Genomic DNA, 14,358 nt, shown 5'->3' with positions numbered 1-14,358 from the left:
GTACACCAACACTAGACCTGTACCCGTACCCTGAACCCACGCGGGTTACCCCAACCCGTGCATTTGCCTAAATTCACCTACAAATTAATGCAAATTAGCATCCTAATTTGCCTGTCAACCAGATGCCATACCCTAATTCCATGTGATAGATGCCGGTTCCTGAATGCCCCGGAAGGAACCGGCACCACACGTCCAGCTGAGCGTCAAGCATTTCCTCTTCCTCTCATTAGGGACGTTCAAAGTTGGGCGCCCACACCCACCGCCTACGCCCACGACCCCCCTCGCCCATATACCACTACCCATTTTGTACTTGAACGAATGTATTATATAATCAATGATAACTTAACACTACCGAAACCACATTACACTCAATGGCACATCTCCAAACATCACACGAGCAATACCTTCACTCATATCTCTTGCTTATGGTTCTTCGCACTTTGTGTCAGCCAGATATGACCCTCGAAGAGGCAGCAGCACAGCAGCATTGCGACTTATCTTGCATTCTTGCTATTCAACAAACTTGTTGTCTTCAAGAGTGCTCCCCTGTTGCAAAAGCCAGCACCCTGCACCTTGCTTGGGAATACACAAAATCACCATCTGATCATAATCGCTTTATTCACATGCTCCATGTTTCTCCAATGACATTTCAACTCCTGCTCGATCTGATTGAAGGTCATCCGGTTTTTTCCAATAATTCCAACAATGCACAGGCACCTGTTCAGACTCAGCTTGCTGTCACTCTCTATTGAATGGGTAGATACGGCAATGGTGCCTCAGTACTGGACATAGTAACATACCCCAAATACACTGTGCTTTCGGAGTTGTGGTTGCGTCGGGTCCATCAGCGGGGACATAGCATTCGAAAAATTCATTGTCGGAGACATTGCCGTTCACGTCAGATTGGATCCCTTCACCAGTTGTTCAGAGACATCGAGCATGCACCTTGTATTTTTTCATTAAGCTGAGCAGAATTGTAAGCTGGAAAATAGTGAAAAAAGCGCAACACTCACTACTTGTACTTTTGTTTGACTCGGTCCCCCATTGCAACAGCATTCTGGCTGTGCAATTGCGGGAAAACGGCAGCCGCCATGTGCTGATATACCGTCACTTTGCTATCTCCTGACGTGTTCTGGCACAGAAACATCATATCTTGTATCACATATGACAACTTTGACTCACTGACCTTGCCCTTCTTCCGTTTGCCTAGAACCACGACTCTGTTCTCCGAAAGTTCAATCTGCGCCAATAGCTGCCAGACCAAGTCATTGGTCCAGACAATCTCCAGGATTGTGACGCCGTTATCCTTCTTCTTCGCCATATGCGCAGATCTGATTGATGGTGAGTAGAAGGTAACAAACAATAATTTTTTACAATTACTTTTGTATTATCTAATTATGCAAACTACGTTTTAGGTGACGACGCCGTGGGCGAAGGGGTCGTGGGCGTAGGCGGTGGGCGTGGGCGCCCAACTTTGAACGTCCCTATTTTCTTCATCACTGCATCATACAGCCCGCTCGCTCGTTTCCACAATTATCTCGCTCGCTCGCATATTTTCGCCCGCCCTCCACTCCCAGAATTTAATGCAATCTCGTCGATTACTCTTGTTCCCAATATCAGATGGAGTCCAACTACAAACTTCGGTGCCTTGTGTTGGGCGAAAATCAAGACCATATCTTCTCGGTCGACATTTGAGACACGCAGACCGTCGGGGACCTTAAAAACTTGATCAAGGAAAAGAAGAAGCCAGAATTTGATGATATTGCCGCTCATAGACTCCAGCTACAGCAGGTGAGTCATCTGATGCCTACGATTGGATGCTGATGATCTGATACTTTGGAAGGTCAACCTGCCTGTCGACGAGACGCTCAAAGACTGTCTTGACAATCTTACACCAGAGCAATTCTTATCACCTGTGACTAAATTGCTCGACGTTTTTAAACATCAACCCGACGAATATCACCTGCATATTGTTGTCCAATCGCCGCATACCGGTGAGTTGTTTGTCATTTTGCCACCCATTCCTTGAACACTGATCACCATCGCGTCTGGTTCCTAGTTTCTGTGGTGCCACAGATTCCAGTTGTTGGTCAACGATCGACTTATCTCCAGAAGAGCACAGGTCCTCCGTCAGCTGGTGCAAAATTGGCCGCATTCTCTGCAACACAGGAGAAGGAAGAGTACCTTTGCAATCGTCCTCGCAGAGCCACGGACTCTCTTCCAGTTACTCTTCTTGAACGTATCTTCACCGAATTCGTGGATGATTGTCAAAATTATCAACCAACTGCCTACGATAACGACTTTGTTTTGCAACTTTCGGAAAATATGTCCTCCTTCTATCCCGATGAGCTCACACGGATGAATGTATTCAGGCAACTGCTCTGCAACTACGGTATTCCACTCGAGGCTTCTATGATTGGCCCCACAAAATATATGACAGACGGACATCTTTTGTCCCCCAACAGACAGTTTGTGCAGGTGATAATAGAGGGGAAGAACGAGATCGGAAGCGGCGGTGCCGAACCATTCGCAGAGGCAATGTTGCACTACCGGAAGTTTTTGGAAAACTCGCAGATTGAGATAGTGAGGCTCCGGTCTGTGATTCCATGCATCCATATCATTGTGTTCGGTTAGTTCATTTGATCAAATTCATTGCTAAAGTGCTTTATTGACCACAACTAGGCGCCTGCATTGGCTTTGCTGGCTCTGTTTTCATCGAAAAGGTCCAATGTGATGTCCTGGCCCCCATCATTCCTCCGTTTTGTCATATAACAGACCTCCCTATGCAAGTGATGGCGGCTCGTACTTTCGGAGCTCTGAAAATCGCCACCGAGAAACTCGGAAAGCTGTACTCCCAACCAATTCCCCTCCTCGAAGACAAGGATGCATCTCTAGGATTTCCCTATCCTCGGCATTATACCCATTCAGGAGATCACATTCAGCAATTCTCGTATGATGAAACTCAGAGCCTCAGGGATCGACTTATCTTCTTCGGGAAAACGGTCGGCGATGCGGCTAGGAGTGGGAGAAAGATATGTATCAAGTTTGTCAGGCACTATTCCCGTGAGGCCCACGACTTCTGTGCGGGAAAGGGGCACGCTCCGAACCTTATCGCCTACAACACTTTAGCCGGTGGCTGGAATATGGTGGTTATGGATGTGCTTGATATTGATGATGGTCGCTCCGCGCAACGGCCTGGCTCATATCGATTGCTGAGTGCGATGGCTGTTTCGGACCGCCAGCCGCTGAAGGAGGCCATCACGTCTCTTATCAAGAAGTTACACGCTGTCGGCTACGTTCATGGCGACCTTCGGGATATGAATTTCGCTGTGAGGGACAACAATAAAGACTTCATGCTGCTCGATTTCAATTGGGCTGGACTGACCGAAAAGGCTCGTTATCCTATGTATGTTAATCGGAAGGATATTCGACGTCCTGATGGTGCGTCGGATGGGGAGAAGATTATGGCGGAGCATGACTTGGATATGCTGAAATATCTATTTCATACTCAGGAAGATGATCGGGAGATGGCTGCAAAGCGCCGCCGTATTTCTACTGGTGAAGAGTCGGCAATGGACATTCTATGATTCACGCAGATTGATTCATAATTTGTTGTACAAAAGTTAATACCAGTCTGTTTTGTTTTTCACAAAGCTATCATACAGTGACTTTGAGAGAATAGTGACATAGATCAGTCTCCAAAGTTCTGTCGCATTTGCTGATCCCACCAGCCTCTGGCAGGAAGTTCCTGGTTGATAGAGGATGGTAGGATTGCCAGGCGGTTTGGCGGTAGGCTGGAACCCTAACCTATGCATCAAACACTTCGAGTCTAGATAGCATATACATTTGACTCACCGAGGATGGTCCGTCACCTTTGTTTTGGTGTTTCACTCTGCTTGAGGTCTTGAGGCCTGGTTCGCCATTTCGCCATAGAGTACTACTTAGAACCTCCTGATCAAATCCGAGATGAGTTTATAAAGTTTACCGCGTGGAGTTGCGGCGGTCACTATGATTTTCCCAAGTGCGACATGGCTGGATCTATGTAGGTCAGCGCAAATTTACTTCCTTTGACACTTTCACCGCATCAGCCGAACAAGCTGGATATCCACAAAGCAAATTTTTCTATCCCGTGGTCCACATCCATTTTTGTCGCAACATGTGTCTAGTGCCTTTTGATTCATAACTAGCCCACACCCGTTGTGCCTTCGGCACATGTCTACATATTACATTTACAAAATACTATATACTTTTATTTTAGTTCTGAGGACAGAGGACACGGGAGAATTTTTTGGGAAGGGCAAGAGTCAACAGCAAGACACAAACAGTGAGACTGAAGTTTACCTGGGACACTGGCTTGCAATCCTGTGGCCTCGTACCTCAGCCAGCGGGATGCAAGCCAGTGTCCCAGGTAAACTTCAGTCTCACTGTTTGTGTCTTGCTGTTGACTCTTGCCCTTCCCAAAAAATTCTCCCGTGTCTCTGTCCTATTTTCTGCTTTCCCATTTCTCATTTCTCATTTCCTATCTCCCTCCTGTCTCCTGTCTCCCATCTCCCGTGTCCCATCTCCCCATTCACCCCATTTCTCCATTCTCCACCTTCCCATTCCCATGTTTACCCATTGCCCATTTTTCCTATCTTTATATTTTCGCATTTTTATGTATACAGAATTACAGTACATATATACATCATTGTTGTTTTCACATTTTTCTATTTGCTTGGTGTTCCTCCCCTTGTTGTGGCTCAATTTTTACATATAACCAATTTTGGACAGTGAGGTCGTATAGTAAGGGAGAACGGTTTTTTGAAATTGAAACTCCGATTGACAGAACCACGCGAAATTTCTAAATCAAGGTTTAAGCGAGCTAAGCGTTCCCATGTGGCCTTAGCGAAATATGCGTCTCCCACACACAGCCACAAAACCGGTCTCCCATAATACTATGACTAGCCCAAGCCCGTTGTGCCTTCGGCACAGGAAGCAAGCAGAGCACTTTGTGCTCTGCTGGAGGCACCTTTGGTGCCTTGTCTCACTGTGTCTACATATTATTTAATTATAACAAATCAATAATTTCTTACATTATATAGTTTTGTTTTAGTTATGGGATGTTGCACAAACTGTTTGTGTCATGCTATTGACTCATACACTTCCTCCCAATTATCTTGTCCCATGTCCCATTGTCCCATGTCTTGTTGTCCTGTGTCCTGTTGTCCCATTGTCCCATGTCCCGTGTCTTGTTGTCCCGTGTCCCATTGTCCCGTGTCCCATATCCCATTGTCCTGTTCTCCCGTGTCCCATTGTCCTGTGTCCCATGTCCCGTTGTCCTGTTCTCCCGTGTCCCATTGTCCTGTGTCCCATGTCCCGTGTCCTGTTCTCCCATGTCCCATCTCCTGTGTCCTGTTGTCCTGTTCTCCCGTGTCCCATTGTCCCATGTCCCATTGTCCTGTCCTCCTCTTGTCCTCCCATCCTCTTGTCCTCCTGTAGCCCTCTCATCCTCCCATTGTGTCCTCTTGTCCTCCTCTTGTCCTCCCATCCTCCCATCTTCCTATTCACCCCATTTCTCCATTCTCCATCTTCCCATTCCTCTGTTTACCCATTGCCAAATTTTCCCATCTTTATATTTTCGCAATTTTGCATTTTCACATTTTTGCATTTTGCATTTTTCACATTTTTCTACTTGCTTGGTGTTCTCTTTTCTCTTTTCCCCACAAAAATCCCAAAATCCCTTGTTGTCCTTCAATTTTTACTATTTATTATGTATTCACAGTTGCAGTACATATAAAATTCATTGTTGTTGTGCAAAATGGAGGGCCAGTGAGCACTTGCCAATCCCATTGTGGCTCAATTTTTACAAATTCCCACGTTTGGACAGTGAGCTCGTATAGTAAGGGACAACGGTTTTTTCAAATTCAAACTCCGCTTGACAGAATCACATGGGATCCTCTTTTCAGCGACCTTACCGACGCAACCGACGCAGCCGAAACCATGTGCGCTACGCGAAAATGCCCAAATCCTCCCACATTCCCCCCCTCCCTTCTCCCTTACTTTTTAAGATCAAGATGATCAAGATTCGATGCCCTTCCTCGACGCCCATTCCTGGGCTTTCTCAACTTGACTTTGTTAGCATATACACCCAAGCTTTTCCAGGCTTATGGTTTGCAAATTATCGTTCGGACGTGTCTTCTCGAAATCAAGGGACACCGACCGACCTCCAACACCCCTTCCAAAATCACCACCACTTTCTCCGATTAGCCTAGCCTTGCCTCTCCCCGTAGGCAGCAAGTTCAAGGAGGAAGCTGTATCCGCCATTTTTACAGCCACCGCTCCTACAGAAAGTCTTACAGGCTCAATCAGGTCATATTCATCCCCCATGTCTCCAGAGTTCTCCCCGATATCATCCAATCCCAGTACTGTGGCTTCATTTGAGTTTCTGTCCCCGCTCTCCATGGTATGTTCATCTCATTTCCAATGCTGAATCATACCGAGTGCCAGACCTGTTCCCAGTCTCAACAACTTCCTCCTGGCGTGATTGCATTCCGCCCTGCCCCGCATCCCGCCGAGTATTTCACGGAAGACTACTGTCTCCAGATCCCTCTCCACTAAAACCCCTACCTCACCATTCTCGAAAAGACCTCCCCTGAGCAATTCACGTATTGTCTCCACCTCCTCCACACATCCCTTCCCATCGAGCACATTGCAGTGCGGGACATCATGCCAAAGCCCAATGGTTTCGTACATACCGTGCTCGAGGCGTACAACAACCATCGAGGGCTCATTCTTTGCCCAGACGATGTCTGGACCGCGATCCTCACCCAATTCAACTTCTTCGTGGGCGCAAACGCCGAGCAACTCCGTTCACAGTTCATAGCGCATGAGGGAAAGGAGGAGCTTATCATCATTGACGATGGAAATCATCACACGGCAGATTTTGCACTCATGGCATGCCAGATGTTGGAGCTTATGCACACGCGCTTAGTGGATCCAATGCTGAGGGACTGGATTATGCCTCAATTTTCAACAACAACGGACGTAGATTGGGCGGTGTATGCGATGTCTTTGATGGCAACGATGAATGAGTGTTTCCGCTACAACTTTAGACTGCATTGTGGGATACCGCTTGTGATGCTCCTCGGGGAGAGACATGACTGGGAGGCCATCCTTGAGCGACTAGAGCGGCTGAAACTATACGGCATTGAATAAATAGTGTGGTATCACCTCCTCCACCCTATCGTCTCGCAATTTGTAGCAGCATTCAACGCACCCTCGGGCCCAGAAAACCTTGACTTCTGGTCCAAAGTCGCGCACTACGAAGGAGGCGGAAGTGGGCTAACCTACCTCTCAGGCTGGATCACCGCATTCTGCGTGTTCAACGAGCAAGGCGTATGGCAGGGTCCCCCGCTAAATGCTGAATGCATGCGGGAAGACGCGCCAAAGAAGCTGCTTCGTCCCGCAGATCCAAGGACGTTGAGTGCAGCTCAGTTTGCCGCGGTTTATACCGTGCACTGGACGTGGCGCCCATTCTTGGTGCTCGATGGGATCCCGTACCCAACGATCGATGATGAGTGCGTAAAATGTGGGTGCGTGCATCTCGATGTGAAGCTGGATGATAATGGAGAGTTGTTCGATACGGTGATCGTTGTGGGCGCGGTTGGTGCGCAGATCTGCTCGAATGATAAGTCAGAGCTCTTTAGGAATGGGATGCGGGATAGTGTAAGGCCTGTGGTGGGATATTGGTATTTCATCACCGGGGCGGGGTGATTACTACTGTGCGTTGTTGCTGTTGCTCATACTTGTTCTGCATTTCTCAGCTTCGTGACATCTCTCTTACGTGGAGGACATTTTGCTCACTTGCTGTGATGTAGCAGATAGGATTACTGCCTGCCACGTTGAAAATTTCAGGCTGTTCAACTTTTCCTAGAATACCGTACAACATCATCTTTGGATTTGGTGAAGATCTATGTACTTGTACCTGGCGAAGAAAGGATCTAAACAAGATTCTAAGCCAGACTGATGTGGATGAAGTTCTAGTAATAGACAGTTCTATGTCCATGCGATCATCCTCGATAAGCAAGTGCTTTCAACCGATTGCCTCGTGTTCTGTTGGTTTGTCATCTTCCCTAGTCTTACCTCAACCATCTGTCTGCGGGCTGTCTGTCTTCGCCTCCGTGTTATCTCGTTGTACCTGACTATCTACAATCTGTGAGGCTGTGGCAGGCTCGGTCACGAGGACTAGGTCGATCTTGCAAGACCCCCCTGATGACATTCTTGTCGCAATATTCAATGTACTGGACGAAGCGACCCTCATAGCATGTGACAATGTAGGTCTCATTTTCACCACTGATCACATTTATTGACAAGTTTTCCTCTTCAGGTATCAGACCGCTTTCACCATATCATTCAGTCTGTTCTGTGGTGATTAGTGATGTGCATGGCTCGGCTTCAAGCCCTGTGCCAGCCCAAGCCGGGCCCAAATAGGCCATCACCAAAATTACTGAAATCAGACACCACGTGATATGTGGCAAATTTTAATACGTGTGCGATACGCATCAGCTATTGTAAGATACACCAGTGATGTTGGTGTGTCAGCACAACATCCATCCGTCAGACTCACTGTCGGATAGATACCACCCTATATGTAGTGTACCTGTCAGACATCTGCTAGATAATAAGATGTATTGTAGTAGCATATATGCAGTACATTCATTGCTACTTGTGATCATAATTAAAAGTGCCTAAAGAGCGCCATAGCCTTCTTCAATGAGTATGTTGTCATCAAGCACCTCACCGTACTCAGCTATTATCCTGTCCTCATCATTGTCCTCATCCTCATCGTTGTCCTCATCATTGTCCTCGTCCTCGTCATCACCATTATCATCAACCTCATCCTCATCCTCATTCTCATCACCCTCGTCACTCTCGTCACCCTCTTCAACATCCCCCTCATCCAGTTCCTCGTCACTACTGTCTTCATCCTCCATTTCAATATCTTTGTCGGCTTCACTATCCAAGCCTTCGGCAATGTGTCCCTTGCGCTGCAAAACATCGTCCCACTCTCACATGCCCTTGTGACCAACAGCACCACCTCGAAATCGCATGAACATGTCTCTGTCCATGAACCTAGTAAACAGTATATACATCATTAGTAGTTGGTAGACAGTGAGATGAAAAATATGCCTACATATTCACATAATAACAATACCAATCTGGGTCTTCCTCATGTCGTGCAATTGTTGGATCAAGAAGTTTTTTGGAATGGCCATAAGCGAATCCCGGGATTATATGCACACCTCTAATGACACACTCCAGATCAAGAAATCCAAATGCATCAGGGCTTTCATCCTTGAAGAATTCAAGGCATTGGAGCCTCTTCACACTGAACCTGGAGGGAATATTGTCGTGCTTGAACCATCGAACCAAGAGGAAATCCATACACTTTGGATGGGACCGTATTGCACCCAGGGTTTCGTAGTATTCTACATTCACGTGGAAAATTTTGATGAGATGGGCATACCAGTAGGGATGGGTGCGATCGTCCTCATGTGACATGACCATGAGATCAGCACAGGTGCGGGGATTGATTGAGTCTTGCTCGCATCGAAGATTGTAGGTAGTGTAGTTGATATGAAGGATGCTGTGTTCGCAGAGCTTGTTGTCTGCAATGAGAACCGAGTTTCGCTCTGCATTGGTAAAGCTGTGCTCGTCACCTTCATATACAAGCCCTCGAAGACGTGCATATAAGTGGTCTTTGAGACGAGGAATAAAGTTCTATTTCATATCATGAGATACAACTTTTAATACAAATGAGAAGCACGTACCTTGACAGCTGGATCATCCCCAAGCTCACCCAACCATGCTGTGAGGTCATAAGTTGAATGTGCAGACTTCGTGATGTGGTAATGGTTGGAAGCTGAGGTCCGAACACGATGAGGTCTATTGGTACCCTGTTGGGTGGAAAATTGTGCCCGAGTGTTGATTACCTTTGTACAAAGTCGTTCGATGGCATCTTGATTTGCGATGCTTGCATTTGTAGTTGCCTTTGTTTTCAAAGTGCGAGGGTAACATCGCTTGAGATGCCAGTGCTGTAGTTCTCCCTGCACCACAATTAGATTAGTGTTGAGCATAAAAAAAAGTCTCACTGGTTGTGTACTATAGCTGTCTGTTGTTCCCCTCATCTGAATTGTATTCGGGTAGTCCCCAAGTGCGTGAAATTTATAAGTCTGTATATTTAATTTCTTTACCTTGTGATGCAAAGTACCTCCTTTCTCCTTAGCTAATATGCCTTGCTTTGCAGCCAGTGCAGCTTGCCAACGCCCTCGAGCCACGTGTTCGTGGGGTAATTCTGTTGTGTGGTAGTGTTCGCAAGTTGTCTGTTTGAACTTTCAAACACTGTTGCCAAGAACGACCGTAGCTCCATCGAAAAAGTTCAGAGTGTCTTCGGTGTGGAGACAGAGCTTCACATAAGCTTGCCAAGTAGCGAGGTCGAACAGAAGGTCCAGGATGATGTTGTCATGATGGTCGTCCAGGAGCAACCCTTCAAAGACTGGTATCGCACACTGAAATTAAAATCAGGTATGAAATCATATTTGAAATGAATTAAAACCCACCTGCAACAAATCTTCAAAATCTCAAGCTGTGAGGCGCTTCATTGCAGAAGCGTTCTTGTGGAAACGACAGATCTTATCCCTCCCAAACGTTGGAACATGACAATACCTGTAGTAGATATGTAGTCAGTAATACGAAAAGCATGCTATTGAATGACACTATTGAATGACATACATCCAGTTCAACTCTTGTATTGCGACACCCCCAGCAGCGTGCATGATGCGCAACAAATGAGTGAAGATAGCCTTCCACACACCAAGCTCGAATTTGTGCAGCATGTCCACCACAAGCATTAGAAAGAGATTGAATCTGAAGGCAAAAAAACAATCTGAAAAGGTGTTCTGTATCCCATTAGCAACAATTTGAATATAATATGAAGTACTCACACGTGTAGGGACAAGGGACTTGGAATTAAGGATAGATTTGACTCGCTCACCATCCACTGGTGCACCACGTTTGAAAATAAGTTTGCGTGCCTTTTCAATCTTGGTATGGTGAGCCTTGTCATCAACACGTTGGAGTGACATGTGATCATGCATATCGCGTTCTGTACCCATCTCAGACACATCGGCCTTCTTGATAAGGCAGCGTGGGCATAGACATTGGCCAAGAAACTTGATACCAGCAAGCAAGATCCTGAAAAGACGTCAATCTAAGAAGCACGTGACTAAAAAAACTTACTTCTCTGGATAATCAGCCGAGTAGGTGAAAAAATGTGGAAAGACCCTGCGAGTGATTCCATCTCCACAACGGATCACGATCCCATGCTCATAAACCTGCATAAAGTCACCATCAAGAAGGAGCTTCCAGATTGCTTGCATAAGCTCCCGCTTGCAGTGCGTGTGCACTTCCGCCGAAGATGCATCCCCAAAGGCCTGAATGTACGAATCTTGAAAATCATCCAGAATTTAAATGTTCTGTCAATAAGGTGTGAGAGGTGCAAGAGATGCGAGGGATTCGAAAAAGACTTACTGAAGGAATGTATGCAACATGATGGCATGTGGAAGCTGTTGGTTTTCCACGTGTATATTTAGATTCATTACCAAAAAATAGATAGAATGGCCAGAGTGATGCGTCCCTGAAGTTGGAAAGGTGAGTCGAATCAGAATACATCATGAATGATGCTACAACACGTTTGAGATCATCGTCTGCTGCACAGGGAAGGGAGTTAATCTCAGTGTGGGCCTCCAGCATCGCAGGGGAAGAATACACCTCTGAAAAGACCTCGATACTTCGCTCGTCTGAGACTTTCCACATCTGACGAAATGGCATCATATGGAATATTGATGCTGCACTGTCTTCAAAAACTTCTGTTATGATATTGAGCAAAGACCGATGGTGCACACCTGGAATTTTGAGCTTGGGGGCGTCATCTTTGGATGGCCATTTCATTTTTTTCTTTCAGAAGGCAAATATAGACAGACGACTCCTTCCACCCATTACTGGCACCGAAGGGATTGGATTCATCCTCAAGGTACCTTGCAACAAGCTTTTTCTCCTGAGTGACGTTGAAATGGCGTATGTCATTTTGGTCGTAAGCGTTGTCATTGAGGAAAGTAGTGAGTCGCTGCAAAGCAGCATCGGAAATTGAGTTGGGGTTGGAATATTGCCAGCACAGAAGTAGACCAGCAGTTGGACTACTAAATGCAGAGTATAGGTTCTCAGGAGTGACAGACAACAGGAGGGGGGGACCGGTGAGTAGTTGAGAAGAGTTGTCCCTTGGATATTCACCAGTCTGCAACATTGGCGCATCCCATACAGTATCAAGGGTAGTGCCGGTCCGCGGAAACAGAGTAGGATGAGCAGGATACACTCAGTACAATCCCATTGCATCTGGTTCTGTCTGAAAAGGGATTGGTTCATCACCGACAGAGTCTTTGGAAATGATCTGGTCATTGGCCCGAGCTACCTCTAAGCCATCAGGTACCTCTAAGCCAGGAACAAAGTCGTCATATTGTTTGGGCATGCGAATGATGCATCCAGAACGTTTGGAGCGCAGGGGAGCTGCACTTGGTTCAGGTAATGGCAGGGAATGTGCAGGGGACTGGAAATGTAACTTGAGGCTTCAGTTGAGAGCGAAAAAAATGAAAATCATACCTGCCAGTTGGCAACCGCATCACCCATATCTTGGGGGGGATCGTCAATTTCTTGGGAGGGATATGCAATATTAGCTCCCCCCTCATCTTCATCCAAATACTCGTGGTGATTGATTTTCCTCTTTTTCTGCCGACTCCTCTCAGCGTGCTGGTGAGATTTGTTGACCTGTTTGCTGAATTTGTTGTAAAGGTCGCACAGTGCTTCATGTGTGCTCAAGCTCTTCTGGCTGCTGAATGCCTTATCACAGCCAAGACAACTGAGTTCGTCCATGGCCAGGAAAATGGGGAGGGGGCGGCAGCAGCTTCAGACAGAAAGTGGGAGCAAAGGGTTATTGATTTCAACTGTATCAAGCTAATATACAAGTGGTACTACATCTATGCATGGTTATATCAATGCCAGAGTAGCCAATGAGAATCACCAGAACACACCTCAGAATTCCTCTGCAGTCAGCATCAGAGTATCCTGCGAATCCCCAGAATATTCAGCTTCTCCAACACTGGGGCACACATGTCTTGGTGGATGGGGTGACGAAGGAAAAACCGCATGCTTCGTTGAGAAGCTCTTCAGCACGAGCGATGTGCTTTGCGAGCCCTCCTTGCTTGAAGAGGCTGATAAGATGGTCCAGCAGTTGTGCTTCAGAGTCTGTGACCTGAATGATGGCTGGAGACAGCGCTGTGCGAATGAGCCGACCACAAACACAGTGCCTGTGGAGTGAAATAAGCACTGTGATGATTGCATGACAGCATCAAAGTTTCTGAAGTGTTGGATGTAACGAACCCCATCAGGGTTATTGCCTATAAAGAACAGATAATACATGCACAGAAAAAAATGGTTGCCAAAAGGTTTGTTCCTGTTGAAAGTCTTATTCTAGAACAAATAATTAGATTCTGGCATGGTGTTAAGACCATGCTCAGGGGTAAAGCAGAGTCTGAGGGGCTTGGCTTCAGCTCGTATGCTGTGCCCCTTACCCGAGTACGTGCCCCTAATTTTGGAATGTAGTCCAACACGAGTTCTATGAGTTCCGACAGGACATTGGAATGGGGGTCCTCTGAAGGAGGACCGACAGACTACTAGGTGAGCGCGGGAAAGGGGGAATGTTTGGTAGGAGCAGAGATGGTGGAGGATAATGCGGAGGATGGGAAAAGGGACAGAGGGGAATATTGATAGGGGCGAAGTAATAAGGGAAAGACTTTAGAGCACGGCTCTAAGTCGCAGCAGAGGGTCAGAGGGTCGGAGGTGACAACAAGTTGAGACTTGTGTCCAGAGGAGGCAAGGTCCTACTGAGAATTCTCACAAGAGGTAACTGCGAGAAGACAAGTAATATTAAGACTGAGGAAAATATCTAAGTACATGATATGTTATATACTTCTATGTATGAAGCAGTGACCAGGATAACTATGTTGTAAAGCTATGTACCAAGGATATAATTTGTAAGTACTTACACAGGTGAAGACACAAGTCAGAGCGGATATCAATATGTACGCATCGGATCAGTGATTGAGCGGTAATAGGAATTACCGGTGATCTGGAAGTAAGGGTCTATGTACCGAAGGGGAAAGTATATATCTAAAAGGGGAAAGAGGTCCAGTTGAATGGAGATGTTATGGAAGGGGACCGGTTGAGCGATTGAGCGGAAATGTAGGAGCGGATGCGGACGATGATTGG

General features: G+C 46.5%; 4 protein-coding genes across 4 annotated transcripts; 2 read left to right on the top strand and 2 right to left on the bottom strand.

The window, feature by feature from the left end:
* Nucleotides 1–959: 959 nt before the first annotated feature.
* Nucleotides 960–1,497, bottom strand: EDB91DRAFT_1078989 (uncharacterized protein; the record flags this gene model as incomplete). The annotated part of the gene is made up of 4 exons (XM_041315070.1): nucleotides 960–981; nucleotides 1,014–1,132; nucleotides 1,187–1,331; nucleotides 1,409–1,497. 4 exons carry the CDS (start codon nucleotides 1,495–1,497, stop codon nucleotides 960–962), a joined length of 375 nt encoding a protein of 124 aa, XP_041180866.1.
* Nucleotides 1,498–1,620: 123 nt separating this feature from the next.
* EDB91DRAFT_1334340 (uncharacterized protein) lies at nucleotides 1,621–3,973 on the top strand (the record flags this gene model as incomplete). The annotated part of the gene is made up of 5 exons (XM_041325446.1): nucleotides 1,621–1,683; nucleotides 1,705–1,791; nucleotides 1,844–1,994; nucleotides 2,060–2,629; nucleotides 2,683–3,973. The coding sequence occupies 5 exons, from the start codon at nucleotides 1,621–1,623 to the stop codon at nucleotides 3,585–3,587; spliced, it is 1,776 nt and encodes a 591-aa protein (XP_041180865.1). The 3' UTR covers nucleotides 3,588–3,973.
* A 526-nt stretch (nucleotides 3,974–4,499) lies between these two features.
* Nucleotides 4,500–5,527, bottom strand: EDB91DRAFT_1334339 (uncharacterized protein; the record flags this gene model as incomplete). Its single annotated transcript, XM_041325445.1, has 3 exons — nucleotides 4,500–4,634; nucleotides 5,009–5,032; nucleotides 5,140–5,527. 3 exons carry the CDS (start codon nucleotides 5,525–5,527, stop codon nucleotides 4,513–4,515), a joined length of 534 nt encoding a protein of 177 aa, XP_041180864.1. The 3' UTR covers nucleotides 4,500–4,512.
* Nucleotides 5,528–6,364: 837 nt separating this feature from the next.
* On the top strand, nucleotides 6,365–7,899 carry EDB91DRAFT_1311795 (uncharacterized protein; the record flags this gene model as incomplete). The annotated part of the gene is made up of 3 exons (XM_041325114.1): nucleotides 6,365–6,442; nucleotides 6,625–7,099; nucleotides 7,199–7,899. The coding sequence occupies 3 exons, from the start codon at nucleotides 6,365–6,367 to the stop codon at nucleotides 7,750–7,752; spliced, it is 1,107 nt and encodes a 368-aa protein (XP_041180863.1). The 3' UTR covers nucleotides 7,753–7,899.
* Between the last annotated feature and the right edge of the window lie 6,459 nt (nucleotides 7,900–14,358).

The sequence above is a fragment of the Suillus paluster genome, assembly GCF_016628075.1.
Source record: "Suillus paluster strain FC165 chromosome Unknown EDB91scaffold_8, whole genome shotgun sequence".
NCBI lineage: Eukaryota > Fungi > Basidiomycota > Agaricomycetes > Boletales > Suillaceae > Suillus > Suillus paluster.
Note: the sequence above shows the minus strand (reverse complement) of the source record. Positions and strands in the feature narration are given on the sequence as shown.